Source organism: Danaus plexippus, chromosome 24, assembly GCF_018135715.1.
Source record: "Danaus plexippus chromosome 24, MEX_DaPlex, whole genome shotgun sequence".
In the NCBI taxonomy this organism is placed as follows: domain Eukaryota; kingdom Metazoa; phylum Arthropoda; class Insecta; order Lepidoptera; family Nymphalidae; genus Danaus; species Danaus plexippus.
The window spans coordinates 2,547,194-2,565,026 of NC_083552.1; the positions used below are offsets into that span (position 1 = coordinate 2,547,194).

A 17,833-nucleotide genomic window follows, 5' to 3' on the forward strand; every position below is an offset into this window, starting at 1 on the left:
TGATTATAAACGTGATCTTGGGGAAAGAGCTGTGTGTGGTGAGACTATTTGTATTATTTAATGAGAGACTTATATGATTGTTTATTATCTTGTATTAATCAAGGCTGACTGTAGACGATCGGGAACAGATTCTATCGATTCTATTTTGTTTCATGTAGAAGGCCAAGTAATGTTGATAAAAATTATATAAGAAAAGACTAAGAATTTACGAATTCGTCTGAATATTTCTTATAACGAGTTATTGTTAGATTAAATTGATATACATATATTACAATTTATTTTTACGAATAATTAATGTTATTAAAAAATATACACTATTCTCATTTGTTTGTCAAAATAACTATTAACTTTCCAGTTCAATGTTTTTTTTTTTAATTAATTTAAATATTTATGAAAATATTCATGGTATATTTGCATATTTATCTTTCACGGTGTTTTGAAATTTCAATATTAATAGCGGGTAGTCTTTTCTTAGTCGTTGAATTACTTTTATCACAAGTCCCATGAATTAATTAAAGATATTAGCATAAAAGGCGACTTGCACTAATTTAAGTGGATTGAACATTGAAAAAGCCACTTAACTGTTAATTATATTTCTTTAACAATCTTCTTCTAATGGCTTCAATCTTCAAAGCTTTAACGGAAAACCTCATAAATTCTAAGACAATTTATTGTAATATAAAGCATTGAGAAAAATTAATTAAAAAATAAATTATTATTACTTTATTTTAAATAAGTAATTACTTTTATTACATACATAAACAAATATTTGTTTCCAAAAAGCAAGGATTGTGTTGTTAACATATTGTTCATATAATTGTACAAGGAAAACGAAATTTTATACAGAAACGTGAGAAATTGATTTCCATAAAACTTGGGCGCCCACACTATGTTTCCGTTGCTGATATTTTTATAACAGTGTCATAATATATATATAATATACACATAATTGGTTTAGGTTTAGTCACCTTGACATCACTTAATATTTCGTTGATGATGTTACGAGAAACATCTCATGTTACAGACATTTAAATGATCTATTTCTTCGAAGGCAGCCCTAGTAGGTTCTTTTTAAATTTGGTTAGGTAGGGAGAGGAGATTGGACAGTGGAGGTGAGCGTTTAACGCGCGTTAGATAAGGGCCTCTTAAACCTACACCTGGGTCTCAAGTCCCAGGCGCTGTTGAAGCTGCTCTCTCTGCAACGATGGACCCGGCAGCCGCACGGTGAATCCATGGAATGCTGAGAGGTTTCGTCTGTTTGTGTCATTAAATATCTTATAACGATTTTTATATTACCTAATAAAGTGGTTTTTATTTTGTACATATGCATGATTTTGTGGTTCGCAATTTGGTTTATGGAAAACATAATTCGTACGTTTTAATTTGTTTATTTATAGATTTTTCTCTGATATTTTTATACATATATTTTTTAGGAATTCGTAGATTTAACTGGTTATAAAGACAACAAACAGCGCATGATTCCGATCAACCGTTATAAACATTATATTCTCGAAATCAATTTCCGCACATCAAATAAAACAGTTGTTTTAATGTTACAGGTTACTGGAAAAAATTGTTTCATTAAATATTTATTGTTTACGAAGACTAGTGAACTATTTCTATAGTTATCCTTGTTGGGTTAAAATACATATATATTTTGGTACATATATATATATATATATATATATATATATCACGAATTCTATGTTTCTAGAATAATTTAAAAGCATCATTAATATATGTTCGCTTTCATCATAGAGATTTTTATACATATATATCTTTGACACGTAGAAAGTTCGAGTTCTTAAAGTTTTCATCAAAAACTGCGTGTACAATATTGATACAACATACTTTCTTTATTTTTGTAGAATACCTACTATATGAATGTATGTATGTATGAAAGTTTCAATGTAAATACATAACTGTGTTACAACAGTTTTTGTATCAAAGTAAATACAGTGTTCAGAATTCACGAAAGCACTAAAATTTTGCTTAATATCATACCTCTTTATATTTCATCCGAAAAATCGTCTGTGTACATTACTCAGAATTTTTATATTGTAGTATGTAATTTTGATGTTATTATAAAATATAAAAGATTATTACTCTTCATCTACTCGCCGGGAACTTTAATGTTAAAGTGATAATTATTTACGACGAGAAAATAATGTTCACGGGAATTGTGATATTCGTGTTATGAATAAAATGTATGTGGTGCATCGCCCTCAATGAAAATAGATAAATATCATATATAAGTATTGTATCATCATCAGCCTCGCAAGTCTTTGCAGACTCGTGGTCATCACGTATCAGTGATCCGTATACACGATGACTTCCTTGGGGAGATACTTGCAGTAATTTCCCCTTGCCATCTGCACAGCACTTTTCTTTTATTGTATATAAGTTATTTTTGAATAAGATATTACATTAATAACCGTGATCACGGTTGCTGAAAAGTAACCGAAACGTCGGGAGTATCTAGTTTTTTTACCATAATAAAATCCGCGTATTATATCCGAAATATATTAGTTTCATTTAAATGAATAAACCTCGCGAAAGTCTTAGATCTCATTATGGAAGTAATAATTTTATATATTGATTTGATTTTGTTCTTGTGCAGCACTTTTATTTTGTTTTCGTGTTTTTTTTTTGTTTTACTTAGTAAATTTCAACGAAGTTATATTTTATATACAAGCGAATAACTACTTGACTTGGATTAGATTTAACATTACTGATGTGAAAAAGTGCCAGTGATACATTTTTTTATTACATATTTGTACATAAAATCAATTGATCTATAACAAACTCAATGACGGAAATGAAGTCTAATATTGAAATAATTCGCGTGTGGAATTGAACGTGTTTCATTATGAAAAGAAATAATTGAACTAATAAATAGTAATAAGAAACGATAATACCTACACAGATTTATTTATGTGAAGAATGATATTAAGTAGAGCTTAACTTTATCAAGTTAAACTTTCTCATACTCGCATTACTCTCTCCTGTAATTGAACAAAAGTAGTATTTTTTTTAAAAATCGCTGACCTCTTTTAATGCCAGTTAATAAAGTGCTAAATGCTTACATACAAAATATGTTTTATGGCAAAAATAATCTGTCATCATGTAATTCTAAGAAATTAGCTGTCCGTCAACGGCATCGTATCTTGTAAACTCGCCAGCCAACTGATGAAGCGAGGTACGCACCAACTTCCTAGAATACTTTTCTATTGATTACGTTGCAATTACATAGAAATTCATTAACGGTAGCTTCATTAATTGTCTTCAATATTTTCCTTATTCTATATGTGGAACAAAAAAAAATTATATATTTTTTTTAATTTACATAAACTATTGCAATGGTTGAAATCGTTATCAATAACTAAGATATTTATTTTGATACAACTAAAAATGATTATAAATATATTACGCCTGTTTATTACATTGTCTTTGTTTAAATTTTCAGTAAATCAGAATTCAAAGCAAGTAACTGAATAAGTATTTTATTTTTTATTTCATAATTGTATACCGTCTGGTGATAAAGGTCTTTAACAAAGCTCATATTATATTCTACATCATCAAGCGGCATTTACGGTGATAACCTGTGAAGTGATTCGTCATCAATCCCTGTGTGTATCACCACAGGCTGGCTGGTCGCCAGACCGGCGCTTCACAGAACTCAAATAGGTCGTTCACTGTCACTTGTCACTAACAATTTTCTAAGGAAACCAAAATCCCTCCAGGATTCCGATAATTATGTGACACAGTTCGTTGACTGGCTTAAATCTATGTTCTATACAGTTGAACCGTTTTCCTTTGGATTTTTTCTAGTTTAGGTCACTTTAATAATGTGTCACATTAGATGGGTATAATATTTACGACAAAAAAAAATATTCATAACTGTCGCAAGAAATACCCATAAGCCATACAAAAGACTTGAATGAAAAAATGACAGAGAGAAAGCCACCATCATTAAGGTCTAAATCGCCTCACAGCCATAGAATTTAATGAAAGGAAAATTTTGATGCGAGTTCCACCGTTCCAGAAAGTTTTTTTTTGTCTATTCAACAGAATACCAATACTCTGTTTATACGTAGATTCTTGGCATACTATTTACTACGTTTTGTTTTCCTGTCAGGAATCATACGGTGATTTGATAATTGATTACGTTTCATTTTAACAGTATACACACGTTGGGAGGAATTTTGTTTGGTAAAATTATTCTGGTAAGACTGTTTTGTATGTACGTAATTCATACGTCCCCAGCTGACTCAAGTAACGATTCCTACATAATTATTACATAATAATATGAAAATATATGAATGTGATCATTTTAAGAAACTTCATTGAGGCTATTCTGTAGATGTCATGCTATATTATATGTATTATTTTTTCCGATACACTTTAATATTTAAATGCGCGTAGTATATCGGAAAAACATATTTTCATCACTTTTTGTTATTATTGGTCGTGATTGAAGCCACCTGGTTCAAATCAATGTCATTTCCTTATAACTTTTCTCCAGTTCTAAATCTTTCGTATATTAATGATTAAATAAACATTAAACACGGATTATTCTTCAACAAACAGTACTAGTTACGTATACCATAATACAATGGGCTATAATAAACGTGTCGTGTCGTCAGTAAATTGCGCACGCGCATATGTTTGTTTATGTAGCGATGTGATAGGAAACTGTTATGGCTGTTCCAGGACACGCTTATGGGTTTACGATTATGATCATTATGCTATCATTGGAAACAAGCTACCATGATATATATAGTTACCTAAATCCTGAACTTAATTTAGTTTGACATTATAGTAAAAATCGTGAGTACTGTCTAAAAATTTTCTATATTTTTACGTTTATACTTTTGTTTGGAAAATATTATGATTACCATCTGTCGATATATGTTTATAAATGTTTATTACATCAATTTATATGACAAAATAAATGTGACTGAGACGTAACTTTTTATAGAATTTAGCAAAAAATTTAAAGGATAATATCAAATTAAATAAATTCAAAGAATAGTTTTGAAGCTACTCGTTAAGAATCCCGAGATAAAACCCGAAGATTACGCAAGTTCCATTGAATTATACACTTATCAATACAAAAACGTGCAAATGTTAATGTAAACATTAAAACATTCAGACGGTAGAGTCAACAGAAGCTTAGTTCAAAATCACTACGTGCTCTCGTCTGTCACGAATGCGTTTTGCATGCTTGCAACAAATTTAGCAAATTTGAAAACAGTGCGTTCTATATTGAGATCAATAGAGTAAATATTATCGAAGAAATCGGCCAACCAAAATAACACGAGTCAAATTTATACAAATGTTAATTTAATGTAGTTTTTTTTTTAGCAAACGTTTCCAAAGATGATATATGTAATTATGAAAATTGCTCGTAATGAATGCTTTCTGTCTTGTCCTACAGTGTCTAGAACAGGTTATATTAAAAACTTTAAATATATCGTGTGCCTTTCATAGCATACTTTCAAATTCAATTTTCTATTTTCTGTCCCCCTTTTTTGTTTTATTACTTCATTTTTTTATCAACAAATTTAATGTACATGAATAAGGTAATTCGTTATACATTGGATCGCATATATAGTTACGTCAAAATACATTAACATAGTTTTGATGCTATTGTTTGGTTTTGAACTTCATGGAATACATATAGGATGTTAGTTCCAAGAGAACAACATAAATCTCCATTGTTTATGTGTCCTTAGTTTGTTTAGGCGGGAATTGTTTTTTATTGCCGGGAAGTTCTCTAACCTCATGCTGTTATTATAAAGCGTTGTTTAAGTTTGAGATTAAGATTACTTATATTTGTTAAATTTATTCATGATTTTTTTTAAATTCTGTTTCTTATTATTCATATTAATTTCCAGGTCATAGATTTCGGCAGTTCGTGTTATGAACACCAACGTGTGTACACTTACATACAGTCGAGATTTTATCGAGCTCCTGAGGTGATGATGGGAGCCAAGTACGGCATGCCTATAGACATGTGGTCGCTGGGTTGCATACTGGCGGAACTTCTTACTGGTACGTTGATGTATTAGAAACAAAGACACTCTTCATGCTGACAAAAAATGCTATTATTTTGAAAGTTTTTTTTTAAATCTTTTATTTAAAAATGTGATTTAAGATTTTGTAGGTTTAATAATCGCAAATTATTTTTTTATGAACATAATTTATTGGCAAAAATATATCGCAATTTCTTCGTTGGCAGTCATGATGAGAATTTATCAGCTATCTGATGATCGTTTTCAGGTTTCCCACTTCTACCCGGCGAGGATGAAGCTGATCAGATGGCTTGTATTATTGAGCTCCTGGGTATGCCCCCGCAGAGGCTGACGGAACAGGGAAAGAGGTCCAAAAACTTTATAAGCAGCAAAGGACTTCCGCGATACTGTACGGCTTCCACTCTCCCTGATGGTACCACGGTGCTAAGCGGTGGTAAGTCATCCCTAACTAAATTGCATAGCCAGGAAAAATGTGTTCTAGTTTATACATCTGTATATTGAATTTGATGACGAGAAATGTCATATAACTTTAAAAAAAATACTTAAATATCCTTTAAGAGTTGTCCTCAGAGATTTTATTTTTAAATATCTTTCAAAACAGATGTGAAACACCGTCGTCGGCTAACCGACAGCAAATATAAATATAATTCTTAACTCATCCCGCGTTTAACTCGGACGATGTATAACAACTGTGATTCAACAGCGTTGTTTCTTAACTTTCATATAATAAAGTAATAGTCATATCTATTTATACATGAACTGTCACTACATTCTCTAACGAGTTGAAACTTAGTTTTTCTAACGTCATAACGAAATGCAGTGAGAGTGACTCAGACATACCATTCCCACCCACTCTAATATTTTAATTTCTATAAATCACGTATACTCATGTAGTATTTATTACGTTGTAAACAATGACAACTTGCCATTCGATGATTCAGCTACAGACGGGAAGTAATGTATAGAGGGTGTTACATTTCTGTTCTGAAGGGTTGATTCTTGAAAGTACTTCATTTGTCCGTACTTATGCACCCTTCATTCGTATCACGAAGGGACACTTTTTGTTTTAAGGGTTATGATTCTCGTACAATTTGCGATATTTTACTGAAGAGCTATCGACTGTTTTAAATGTAATATAATCATTCCCATCCCTCGGCTTTTCCGTCGGTTTCTATTTAATTTATTCTCAGTACTTAATCGATATAGTGGTTCGTATAATAAAGCAGCCGATTAATTTGGCTTTGTGCCGAGACGGTTGTGTAATGTTTTGGATAATCCAACAGACAGCAGTGAGACACAAAGTTTTATATTACTCGAGTGTATCCTAACCCTATCGATTGTGTCTGTTTACATTCGCTATCCAATTACATGACATGCTCCTTTTAAAGGAATCTAAAAGTTCAATAGTAGAGTTCCTTCCCGCAAACCTCACTATATAAATATTTTTTAATGGAAAGCCGCAACAGTTTGTTCAGACGGTGCACTTATAATTAATCATACGTAGTTTTTTTAACCTTTATACTATTCATAATTAAAAAAATTAAATCAATTGTTCTTATTGCGAATTTAATACTCTATACTGTGCCATCTATATAACACTCTTGTTGTCTTAGAAAAAGTCAATATATTACCACATAATACTCAATGTGCTCTAGCACTAATAGGGTCATTACCCACAGGCGTCACTAATATAATTTTATTAAACTTTACAGGTATGTCTAGGAGAGGCAAGCCCCGCGGCCTTCCCGGCTCCAAGAGTTTCGTGACAGCGTTAAAGGGCTGCCAGGATAAATACTTCATCGATTTTATTAGACGGTCAGTTTGTAAATGGATTATATGGAAAATATTTTTCATATTGTTTTATCCGTGTACATCACACACGTAGCAAAGTCATCTGTCCGTGTACATCACACACGTAGCAAAGTCATCTGTCCGTGTACATCACACACGTAGCAAAGTCATCTATCCGTGTACATCACACACGTAGCAAGTCATCTATCCGTGTACATCACACACGTAGCAAGTCATCTGTCCGTGTACATCACACACGTAGCAAGTCATCTATCCGTGTACATCACACACGTAGCAAGTCATCTGTCCGTGTACATCACACACGTAACAAATTCATCTATCCGTGTACATCACACACGTAGCAAGTCATCTATCCGTGTACATCACACACGTAGCAAGTCATCTATCCGTGTACATCACACACGTAGCAAGTCATCTGTCCGTGTACATCACACACGTAGCAAAGTCATCTATCCGTGTACATCAAACACGTAGCAAGTCATCTATCCGTGTACATCACACACGTAGCAAGTCATCTATCCGTGTACATCACACACGTAGCAAGTCATCTGTCCGTGTACATCACACACGTAGCAAAGTCATCTATCCGTGTACATCACACACGTAGCAAGTCATCTATCCGTGTACATCACACACGTAGCAAGTCATCTATCCGTGTACATCACACACGTAGCAAGTCATCTGTCCGTGTACATCACACACGTAGCAAAGTCATCTATCCGTGTACATCAAACACGTAGCAAGTCATCTATCCGTGTACATCACACACGTAGCAAGTCATCTATCCGTGTACATCAGACACGTAACAAAGTGATCTATCGATGTACACTACACACATAACTCGTCTAATCAAGTTCACAAGGCACGATTATATGATTAATTCAAGATGATTTCGGTCTACGAACGACGCCTGCGACATGAAAACGTTCTATGTATGTAATATATTTATATATTTTGTCAGATGCCTAGAGTGGGAACCTGAAAAGCGTCTAACACCGGCCCAGGCGCTTCGTCACGCGTGGCTCCGTCGCCGCCTACCGCGACCTCCACACGACGAAGAGCCCGCGCCCACTGTTAGTATGCACACACGACTCAACAACTGAACATAGGTTGGTTTTGTGGCTTCGATGCTTGTGGTTCGGCTAGGAGAGACGGTTGTTAATTGTAATAGACACGCTAGGATGTACATATACAGTATGCTTTATATATGATATATACTATATACAGCTTTCACAGTAAATAAAAATTGTGGGTAGATCATAACATATGGCTGTGATGTGTATTGCTTATCTGGTATTAAATGAGTTCATGAATTGTTATGAATTAACTCATTTCTATTGAATTTATATATTTTCAAGAATGTTAAATAATATTTCATTGTAAAAATATGTCTATTGTTATGGTACTGAGATTATTGAATGCTATAGTATAGATCCACTCAGAAAATGCGAATATTGAACAAATGTATAAAGAATATTAGTGAAAGAAAATGTTTTAAGGCTTCATTAGAATGATTTTGCTTATATCGTTTAGATACTGTAAGCTTATAAGCTCTTATATATTAAAAAAAAATCTATGTAACATTTTTATATAAAAAAAACAAATCATATATATAATAATTAATTGTAATAATATTCTCTCATTTAATCAAATATTGAATTTAATTTGCGGAATTAATTTTTAATAATTATCCTATTTTTAATTTAATATATTATGGTAATGCGGAGAAACCACAAGCATCATTTTTATTTTTATTTTTTTTTTTATTTGCGAGTTATATTATTTTATTTAATTTTCTTGTTTTTTTTTTATTTCTACATTTTATTCATATATTATTATAACCGTTGTATTGTAGAACAGAGGCCCATGTTAATATTGTTACCAAGAAAAGAAACTCAAATGATAAAATTTATGATTTTTCTTTAAAAAAACTAAATATATCCTGAGATGTTTTAGTCACAGACTAAATAGTTATCATAAGCGTAATGCAAAGTGTGTTTGTTCAATTTAATATGTAATAATTTATATAATTATTTTTTTTTTATAAATAACTAAGCGTATGAGGATTGCTGCGTAAAATATTTTTCTTTAATATGAAGTATTAAAATCCTATGGTGATTTTAAACAACAAAATCCCGTTATTTTAACATGTATATGTATGTCTGTATATATGTTTCAGTCTAGCGGCGGGTCGGGCGGGGCGAGGGGTGGCTCGCTGCGGACGCCGCTGACTCGCACGCCGGTCACCTTCAACGCTTCGCAAATCGCCAGTTAGTTGTCATGTTACTTATGTAGAGAAAATTTTAATTATCTTTGAGACACTCGAGATATTCTTCAAGAGTTTTCGAAGTCTTAATAACGACATATTTTGTCATCATCTTCAGAAGCGAAACTCCAAGCAGCATTATCTGAGGAGAGTAGCGGTATGAGTGGGTCTGTGGGCAGTGTGGGCGGTGTGAGCAGCGTGGGTGGCGTGGGCGGTCGGTACTGGGCGGGCGGGAAGCTGCCGCATCTGCCGGCACCATCCTAGCGCCCGCCCTCCGCGCGTCGCCTAGCCAAAGTAAGATAAGATAAGATAAACATATTCCGTATTCCTCCCTCATCAAACCTTCGAGTGTTCAGTGCTCAGTAATTCTAACATCACTGTAATAGACATTGTTTTTCAAATTCATTGTCTTCTCTTAAAAAAACTTAGTGAGAGGGACCTACCCTCAATAATTTTTCAATATGAAGGCAGTTTCAATGCAATTATTAATTTGATTTCATCAGAAAAATACTTTAATATTCTTGGTTCATTGTATATTTCGTGTATACTATAAGTTTTATGTAACGAATGTACGTCGATTCATTGACTTTGTAGAAACAATGATCGTAGTTATAAAATGCATACAAGGCATCTCACACATAACATACGTATGGAAGAAATTAATATTAACATTAACCTATAGTATACTGTAACATTTAACCTATAAAAATAGTTAAGATTTTTATTTGCATATCTTGAGACTTATCGTTGGAACAATATCTCGTGTGCGTTAAGTCAGTGGCGTTTTCATTCATTTCCCCGCTTACGTACCACTAGTTGACTAAAATATGAGCCAGATATAGTATTATATTGATTTTTTTCCCCAGGTGTCATCCCTGGAGGCTCCGCGGCGCGCGGCCGGCGTCCGCCTGGAGTTGGAGCGTCGCAGTCTTGACCTTGAGAGAGAACTGAGACACGAACGAGCCTCGGACGGCTCGCTCGACGACCGCGACCACCTCGTATGATCACCCACCACCTACCGCCTACCACCCACCATCAGATAAAACACTGCAAACTGCGTACACTGCCTCTACCGGAGATTATATATAACGACTGTTGCATTTAATATCCATCTGGTCCATACTTATTATACATCGAATGTTAGTATCGTGTCGTGTCGTGTCGTGTCGTGTGGTGTCGTGTCGTGTCGTGTCGTGGGTAGTTTCGTATAACAGACGTTGACAGTGCAGTGGACGGTGTGACTGTGGATATGGCGACTGGCGTTCGGAGTCCGTACTAAGGGCACAGCGGCGGAATTGATCTCAATAAATAAATAAACACTCGAAGTATATAACGGACATCTAGTGGAATTGTGAGTAAAGTAATCTTTTAATGTTTTCTATGTATTGTACATGTAACGAGCGGAAGTTTAGTGCCTGCTAAGGTTTAGTTATAGGTAACTCGACCACTGTTTAAGGTATAATCTTTGAACATTTTTACCGAAACGACTATTATCGAGAGTTGAATGTATTATGTTGTCTGTCAGCCGCTCGCGCCAGCTGCAGGGGAATTAGTAGAATCTTGTAGTGATTTTAAACAAGATTTTAACTGAATTTATTCAATGCTTCTGTACTGAGCGTTATTTTTTTTTAATAATAATAATAATTATTATTATTATTGTGACGTATAATTTTTATTCTCTCTCGAATAGATTTTAAGCTAACGTGTGACTAAATTACGGTTTTCTACACAATCGATGTCATTTTGTTTTATATATATATATATATATTCTTATTATTTTTTAGTTGTACTGTGTAAGCGTTCGCTGTAAGTTGTCCTCAGGTGATACTGTGACCTTATAATCGGGGTTAAAGGATTTAAGGTTAGTTAGATGCAAGGCCTTTTTTACTAGTTAAGTATAGTGCGGTACCGTTGGTTACAAACTTAGTGATGGTTTGCTAATATATAGAGACGGCTTGAACTCGCACACAGTTAGTTAATTTCCCGCCATTACAGAACATACATTAGTATTAAATCTGTAGTCCTTTGGATGTTTTTATTGTTTATGAAGTCAAACATATCACCCTCTTTTGTCTAAGTCGGTTATATATATATTTTTTGTTCTACGTGTACTCAGTGCAATATGTTTGACAGAAACATTTCGTTCGTCTTCCTTCTCTACAAGGGCCTATTTAAATTTATTGCATTTTTTTTGTTTATTTCTAATACATAGTTGTAGAATATTTTTTTTTCGATATGTATGTTATTACATAGAAAATTATATCGCAATGAAATATATAATGTACTGAGGGATGTTACGTCGGAATAATAATATGCAGCTCACAATTTAATACCTTATTGTCCCATAACCGTTCTCCCGACCATATTCTGACATTTTTTTGTGTAATCAAACATAATATATTAATAATAATAATTCAATTAATCGATATCGATAACTGAATATTATTATTTCGTGTGAATCCCAGTTATTTTATATTATTGACAGTAACCATACTCAAAATAGCATTTTTTTTTTATATAACTTTCATTTAACTATCGTATTAAGTTAACTGCCTTCGTTTATTATGCTCAATAGTTTTATGTAAGTTGTCTGACGTCGGTTCAGATGTGACATTAGTTTATTTTTTTTTTTTAATCCGTTTAGATTTAGACGAATACTGTATTTTACGTAATGGAAAGTCGGAACCGAAGCCTTTTCACATAGACCGTTGCTGTATAAACAGTGCCAAATAAATATAGTGTGAGATGTAAGGCTTCGCGTGAACCATCCTGTATGAAAATGGCATTTTTGTATGGAACTGTCCACCATGGTGTGAGACGGTATTATAATGTGATAGCTTACTATTCGGTTCATGTATCCTCGTAATATTGTAACATGAGATACTTTTGTTCAAAATTTTGTGAATGTAACCAAAGTGACGTCCTATTTGACGAGTCGAGTCTATCCAGTCGATCTGTTCCCTGTATGTCGAGGGCTCGGCATAAATCAGTATTAAATTAATGATAAAGTCAATAGCATCAGGAACTGCCAGGTTTACGTATGTTTTTGCTATCTCATGAATCTAGTTACTTTAATGGCTTTCGTTACTGCATTTTTCTTTATAGATTTTTTTTTTTTTTGTGAAAATGTGTTCCCATTTTTTATGTACCGCTAGTGTTTCGCTGTGAAACTCGTAGCAAATGTGAATACTATACAATTTAAATAAATGAATTATATAATTACGTTTTGCAGTTTCATTTTTACTCTGTACATTAACCGGACTAAGGTTCGATCTATATGCTGTTGTTACGCATACGTCAAGATGCGTGATTGCTATGATTTTATAAATCAAGTAACTACGCTTGATGACGAAGTAATTTAAGATTCTTTTTTCAAACTGGCGCACATGTTTATTGGAAGTTATTTTACCTTTGTCGTTTAAAACAAAGGAAGGAAATTGGAATTTCTAATTAAAGATTTCTCTAATTACGTGTCTTCAAAGCCAAAAAGATTGTACATCAAGTATATCTTAACTCGACCTGTATTGGAAAAGATGATTATTTATTTCAATTACGTTCTAAACGAATCATCATCAGCCTCGCAAGTCTTTGCAGACTCGTGGTCATCACGTATCAGTGATCCGTATATATGATGACTTTCTTGGGAAGATAGTTGCAGTGGTTTCCCTTTGCCTTCTGCACCAGTACTCTTTGGGGCTATTTAGACCCCAAGGCTTGCTGTAGCCTCCTCCAGCCAGTTTCCCGGCTGGGCTTGTGGTTATCCCGCCACTGCTCGGTGAAATCGAATAAGTTATTTAATTAAGAAGCCATTACGAACACTCCAGCAACATTTTGAGCAGACTTAAATAATATTTCAGTTTCATATTAAAATTTATCATCTCAGCTTGTTCATACTAATAGTGTTATATTATAAAATTGTTTGTGTAGATGTACTTAAACATTATATTTAATAAAATCTTGACCTTTATTATAGTTATCTTAAAACGTGTGTAAGAATAGCTCGAAAAAACCAAATAAGCAAAATCCCTCCCACTGGTTCTTTAAGATATTCATATGATTTACGAATCATACCCAGGTAACACTGAAAATATATAAAAAATGTAAAACGGCTTAATGTATAAAGGTGCCAATACTTTTATGGTTTTTCGAAGTAATCTCCGTCTCTCTCTACACAGCGTCGCATTCGATGGAACTACTGAGAAAAGCAGTGGGCCCATTCTTCCTTAGGGGTCTCTTCTGTGGCATTTTGGTACGCTTTCACCGCATCTTAAGGGCTCGTAAAGCGAACACCTGAAAATTTATCTTCACTTCTTGGGAATAAATAAAAGTCGCACGGCGCTAGGTTAGCATTATGTTGCGGCTGACTCATTATCTCGTCACCTGCCATAGTCAAATATTTAACGGTCTGTTTTGAGGAGTGGTGAAGGAGGATCCTGCTTTAGGGCTCCGTTGTCGAATTTTTGCCTAGACAACAGGCAAACGGCGATTGACATACCAGTCTGCAGTATGTGTTCTTCCATCTTGCACAACTGTCGTGAAATGACCTTTCCGACCAAAGGATGAGGCCATCATCTGTCTTACTTGACTTCTTCCTTTCCTTACCTTAGTTGGCCGATCCTCGAAAGGAAACATCTACAGAGCTAATTGTTGTTTGGTTTTCGGTTTGTAGCAATATATCCAGCTTCATCACCTGTGAAGATGTCAAATACATTTGAGTCACCACGACCAAGTCGCCGTTGACCTTATCTAGCATTTGGCCACACCAGCCCATGCGGAGGTGTTTCTGGTCGTTGGTCAAAGTATGGGGAATCCATCTGATACAAAGATTTCTGATGTCAAAATTTTTGTGTAATGTTTTTTAAACATGACTAATGCCTATTCTCGCCCGTATCTGCTGATTGGTTACTCTCTTATCTTCGTCTCTCATGCGTCGCTTAGCACTGATGTTATCTTCAATAGTCACTTAAAGAAAATCCCTCACGCGGATCATCATTGAGATAGCTACGTCCACTCTTAAACTTGTTACAACAATTGTAAATACTGGCACGATATGGGGCTTCATTACGAAATGCTAATCGCAACCTATAATAGCTTTATTGTTGAGTAAGCGCACAACGGAAATCGTAATAAATCATTGACCGAAAAATTCTCGCGTTAGGTTCATTTTTCACGTGTAACAAGACTTTTAGATTTGCCGCCAATTCACAAATGTCAAATGAATGCAATATATGTACTACATTAGGTTATCAAAAAGTTCTTAAATTGGAATTCAAAAAAAGTTTTTTTTTTTAACAATATTTCTAACTGGCCAGTACTAAACATTTTCAGTGTTACCCACGCAAGGTGAAATCTTAATTACGGAGATCAAGAAAATTTTTACAACTCCGATTCATGTTTATACCCTAATTAGTGAAATTTTCCCATGGTTATATAACTTTGTATTGTGTAAATACTAATAGAAACTTTTGTTACCCACTACGGGAGATGGTAGCGCAGTCAGTAACCTTTAATAGGATATTCTGAAAATTTCTTCAACTTGTCTAATGCTGTTAGCGTTTTTGGTTTTGACAGCATAATCGGAGAGGATATTGTGTTACAGACAGCGACATTGTCATGTTGGCAATAAAGATGTCTCATAGAACTGATTGGAGAAAAAAGAAAAGCAAACTTATGAAATAATACCTCTCCCTTTTGCTTTGTTAGAAAATAAATTAACAACGAAACGTAAACGAAAAAATAGTTCAATTGTGAAAACACAATGGTAAATCGACGAAAATATTTAAAAAATTCTGAGGAGTATTGATTCACATTCATGAATCAGTTGACAATTGCAACTTAAAAAATATAAGAATAATTTAAGTCTTTAAATGTTAGTGAATATTATACCGAAAATACTTCTATAAATATTGGCACAGATCTAATTGACAGCCTTTTTTTTTCAAGTGCTGATATAGACCGTACGTTAGCCATCCTTTTCTATCAACCCACTTCACTATTCAGGCCTTTTTAACTTTTCCATAAACCTAGTTTTCAGTAAATATTACGTAAACTTATTGGGATACCTTTGGTGCTGACATTAATTATTTTGATGAGTTTAATGTCAAGCCATAATATTCATCTTCTAATGGTTGACACGTGATTACTGATCTCAGAGATGCAAGAGGCCGGACTCTCAGGAGTCGAAAGGCGATATATAAGGCACAAAAGAAATATATCGAGTTACAAAGTGAATAAAAATTACGGAGAATAAAGGAAATAATACCTGACCTTCATCTACCCCTGCTGTGATATCACACCCAGAAGAAGACACGGTGTCCACGAGAACGCGTTGTCAATGACCGGTGAGGTAACTACAAAAAAAGCTAATACCTATGGACATATATTCATAGAAAAATATGGACTTGTTGTCCATATATCATAATCAACTGAGTTCAAAGCTTTGCCAAAATCTTTAAAGTCAACGTAGTGAAGTATAATGGATAATAAACAGATGCTTATCGTCCATTACGAAACGAACCTCACCAGTCACATTGACTATAGCAGTGCTCGTGCTAAGATAAAGATGGAAACCAGATTGGGAAGCATTTGAGAGGGCGTTTTTGTTGAAGAAATGCTTAACCTGGTTGTGTAACAATTTTTCTAGAATTTTAGAATGAATGAGCAGAATAAAAATAGGACGAAGTCACCTGTAATTAAGGTTTTGGGTTTCTTGGGGAGAGGAAGGATTTGTGCATATTTTAAAACTTCCAAATATTGTGTGGACGGACGGAATAATTAAGGATGTGGAGAAGAAAAGGAGCTACAATATCCAGGATGGGGACTGAGGCCGTCGCATCAACAGCATTCGAAGTCATGAGTAAACTTTACTTTTAATATCATATTCAATGACGGAGTAGAATTTGAAAGGGGAAAAGTAAGGTTTTGGAATTTTTACACATGATTCAGACTGCAATGTTTATCGGCGCTATTTATTCTGTGAGGAAGACAAAAATTTAGAACTTCATTGTCAACATTGACTGAAGTATTGAGATCCCATTTACCAACTCCAAGTTATTTAAGAAACTTCCAATATTTAGTTCAGTTGCCTCTATAAACGAAAATATTTCTGTGACGTCATTGTTGACCTCTACATAATGAACTGCAGCAATTTCTTCATTTAATTAATTCTAAACTGTTTCTCCAGAAGGACATTATGCGAATTAGCCACGCATCTGTGTTGCCGGTCCATATTTTTAGTAAGATTATCGTAATATTATTCCTACTATGTAATAAAACATGCATTCGATGAAGGAAAAATAATAAGCCACTAGGCAGTGTTCTGAAAGTTGTATTTAAATTAAATACAACGATAATAATAGAGTAAAAAGTCTCGATTATATTTTTTTCTATTGTTTTATGAGTCATAATGTATATTTTAGCTCTTATTAAAGCTCTTTATACTCTTTTTCATCGTGATTTGCCAAACAATATTATATAACGTTATCTTTTTAAAAATTGGAATCCGCCAAAGTTTTTAGCTTGTTTCAATTATCGAGGTTATTGACCCTTTTTCAAATAAATATAAACAGTTGTGTATACAAAGATTTTTGTTAATATTTAATATTCAATTTATAACGGGTGCTGGAACATTTAATGACAAGTCGCTATCTCGTTTATTGCTTGTTCATATTGTAATTGATTAATCCAATAACAATTACGAACAATACCTTAAAAAAAA

General features: G+C 33.7%; 1 protein-coding gene across 2 annotated transcripts in view; it reads left to right on the plus strand.

Moving 5' to 3' along the window:
* Positions 1-13,338, plus strand: part of LOC116775869 (dual specificity tyrosine-phosphorylation-regulated kinase 2) — an 85,035-nt gene extending 71,697 nt beyond the window's left edge. The window contains exons 2-8 of one of the 2 annotated variants that reach the window (XM_032668873.2): positions 5,901-6,057; positions 6,286-6,471; positions 7,751-7,853; positions 8,812-8,923; positions 10,030-10,120; positions 10,235-10,410; positions 10,983-13,338. In XM_032668873.2, the coding sequence (XP_032524764.2) occupies positions 5,901-6,057; positions 6,286-6,471; positions 7,751-7,853; positions 8,812-8,923; positions 10,030-10,120; positions 10,235-10,380 (795 nt within the window). In that variant the 3' untranslated portion in view covers positions 10,381-10,410; positions 10,983-13,338. Of the gene's footprint in view, positions 1-5,900; positions 6,058-6,285; positions 6,472-7,750; positions 7,854-8,811; positions 8,960-10,029; positions 10,121-10,234; positions 10,411-10,982 lie in introns of those variants that run through there. The other variant, XR_009753105.1, reaches the window with a different exon arrangement.
* The last annotated feature ends 4,495 nt before the right edge of the window (positions 13,339-17,833 follow it).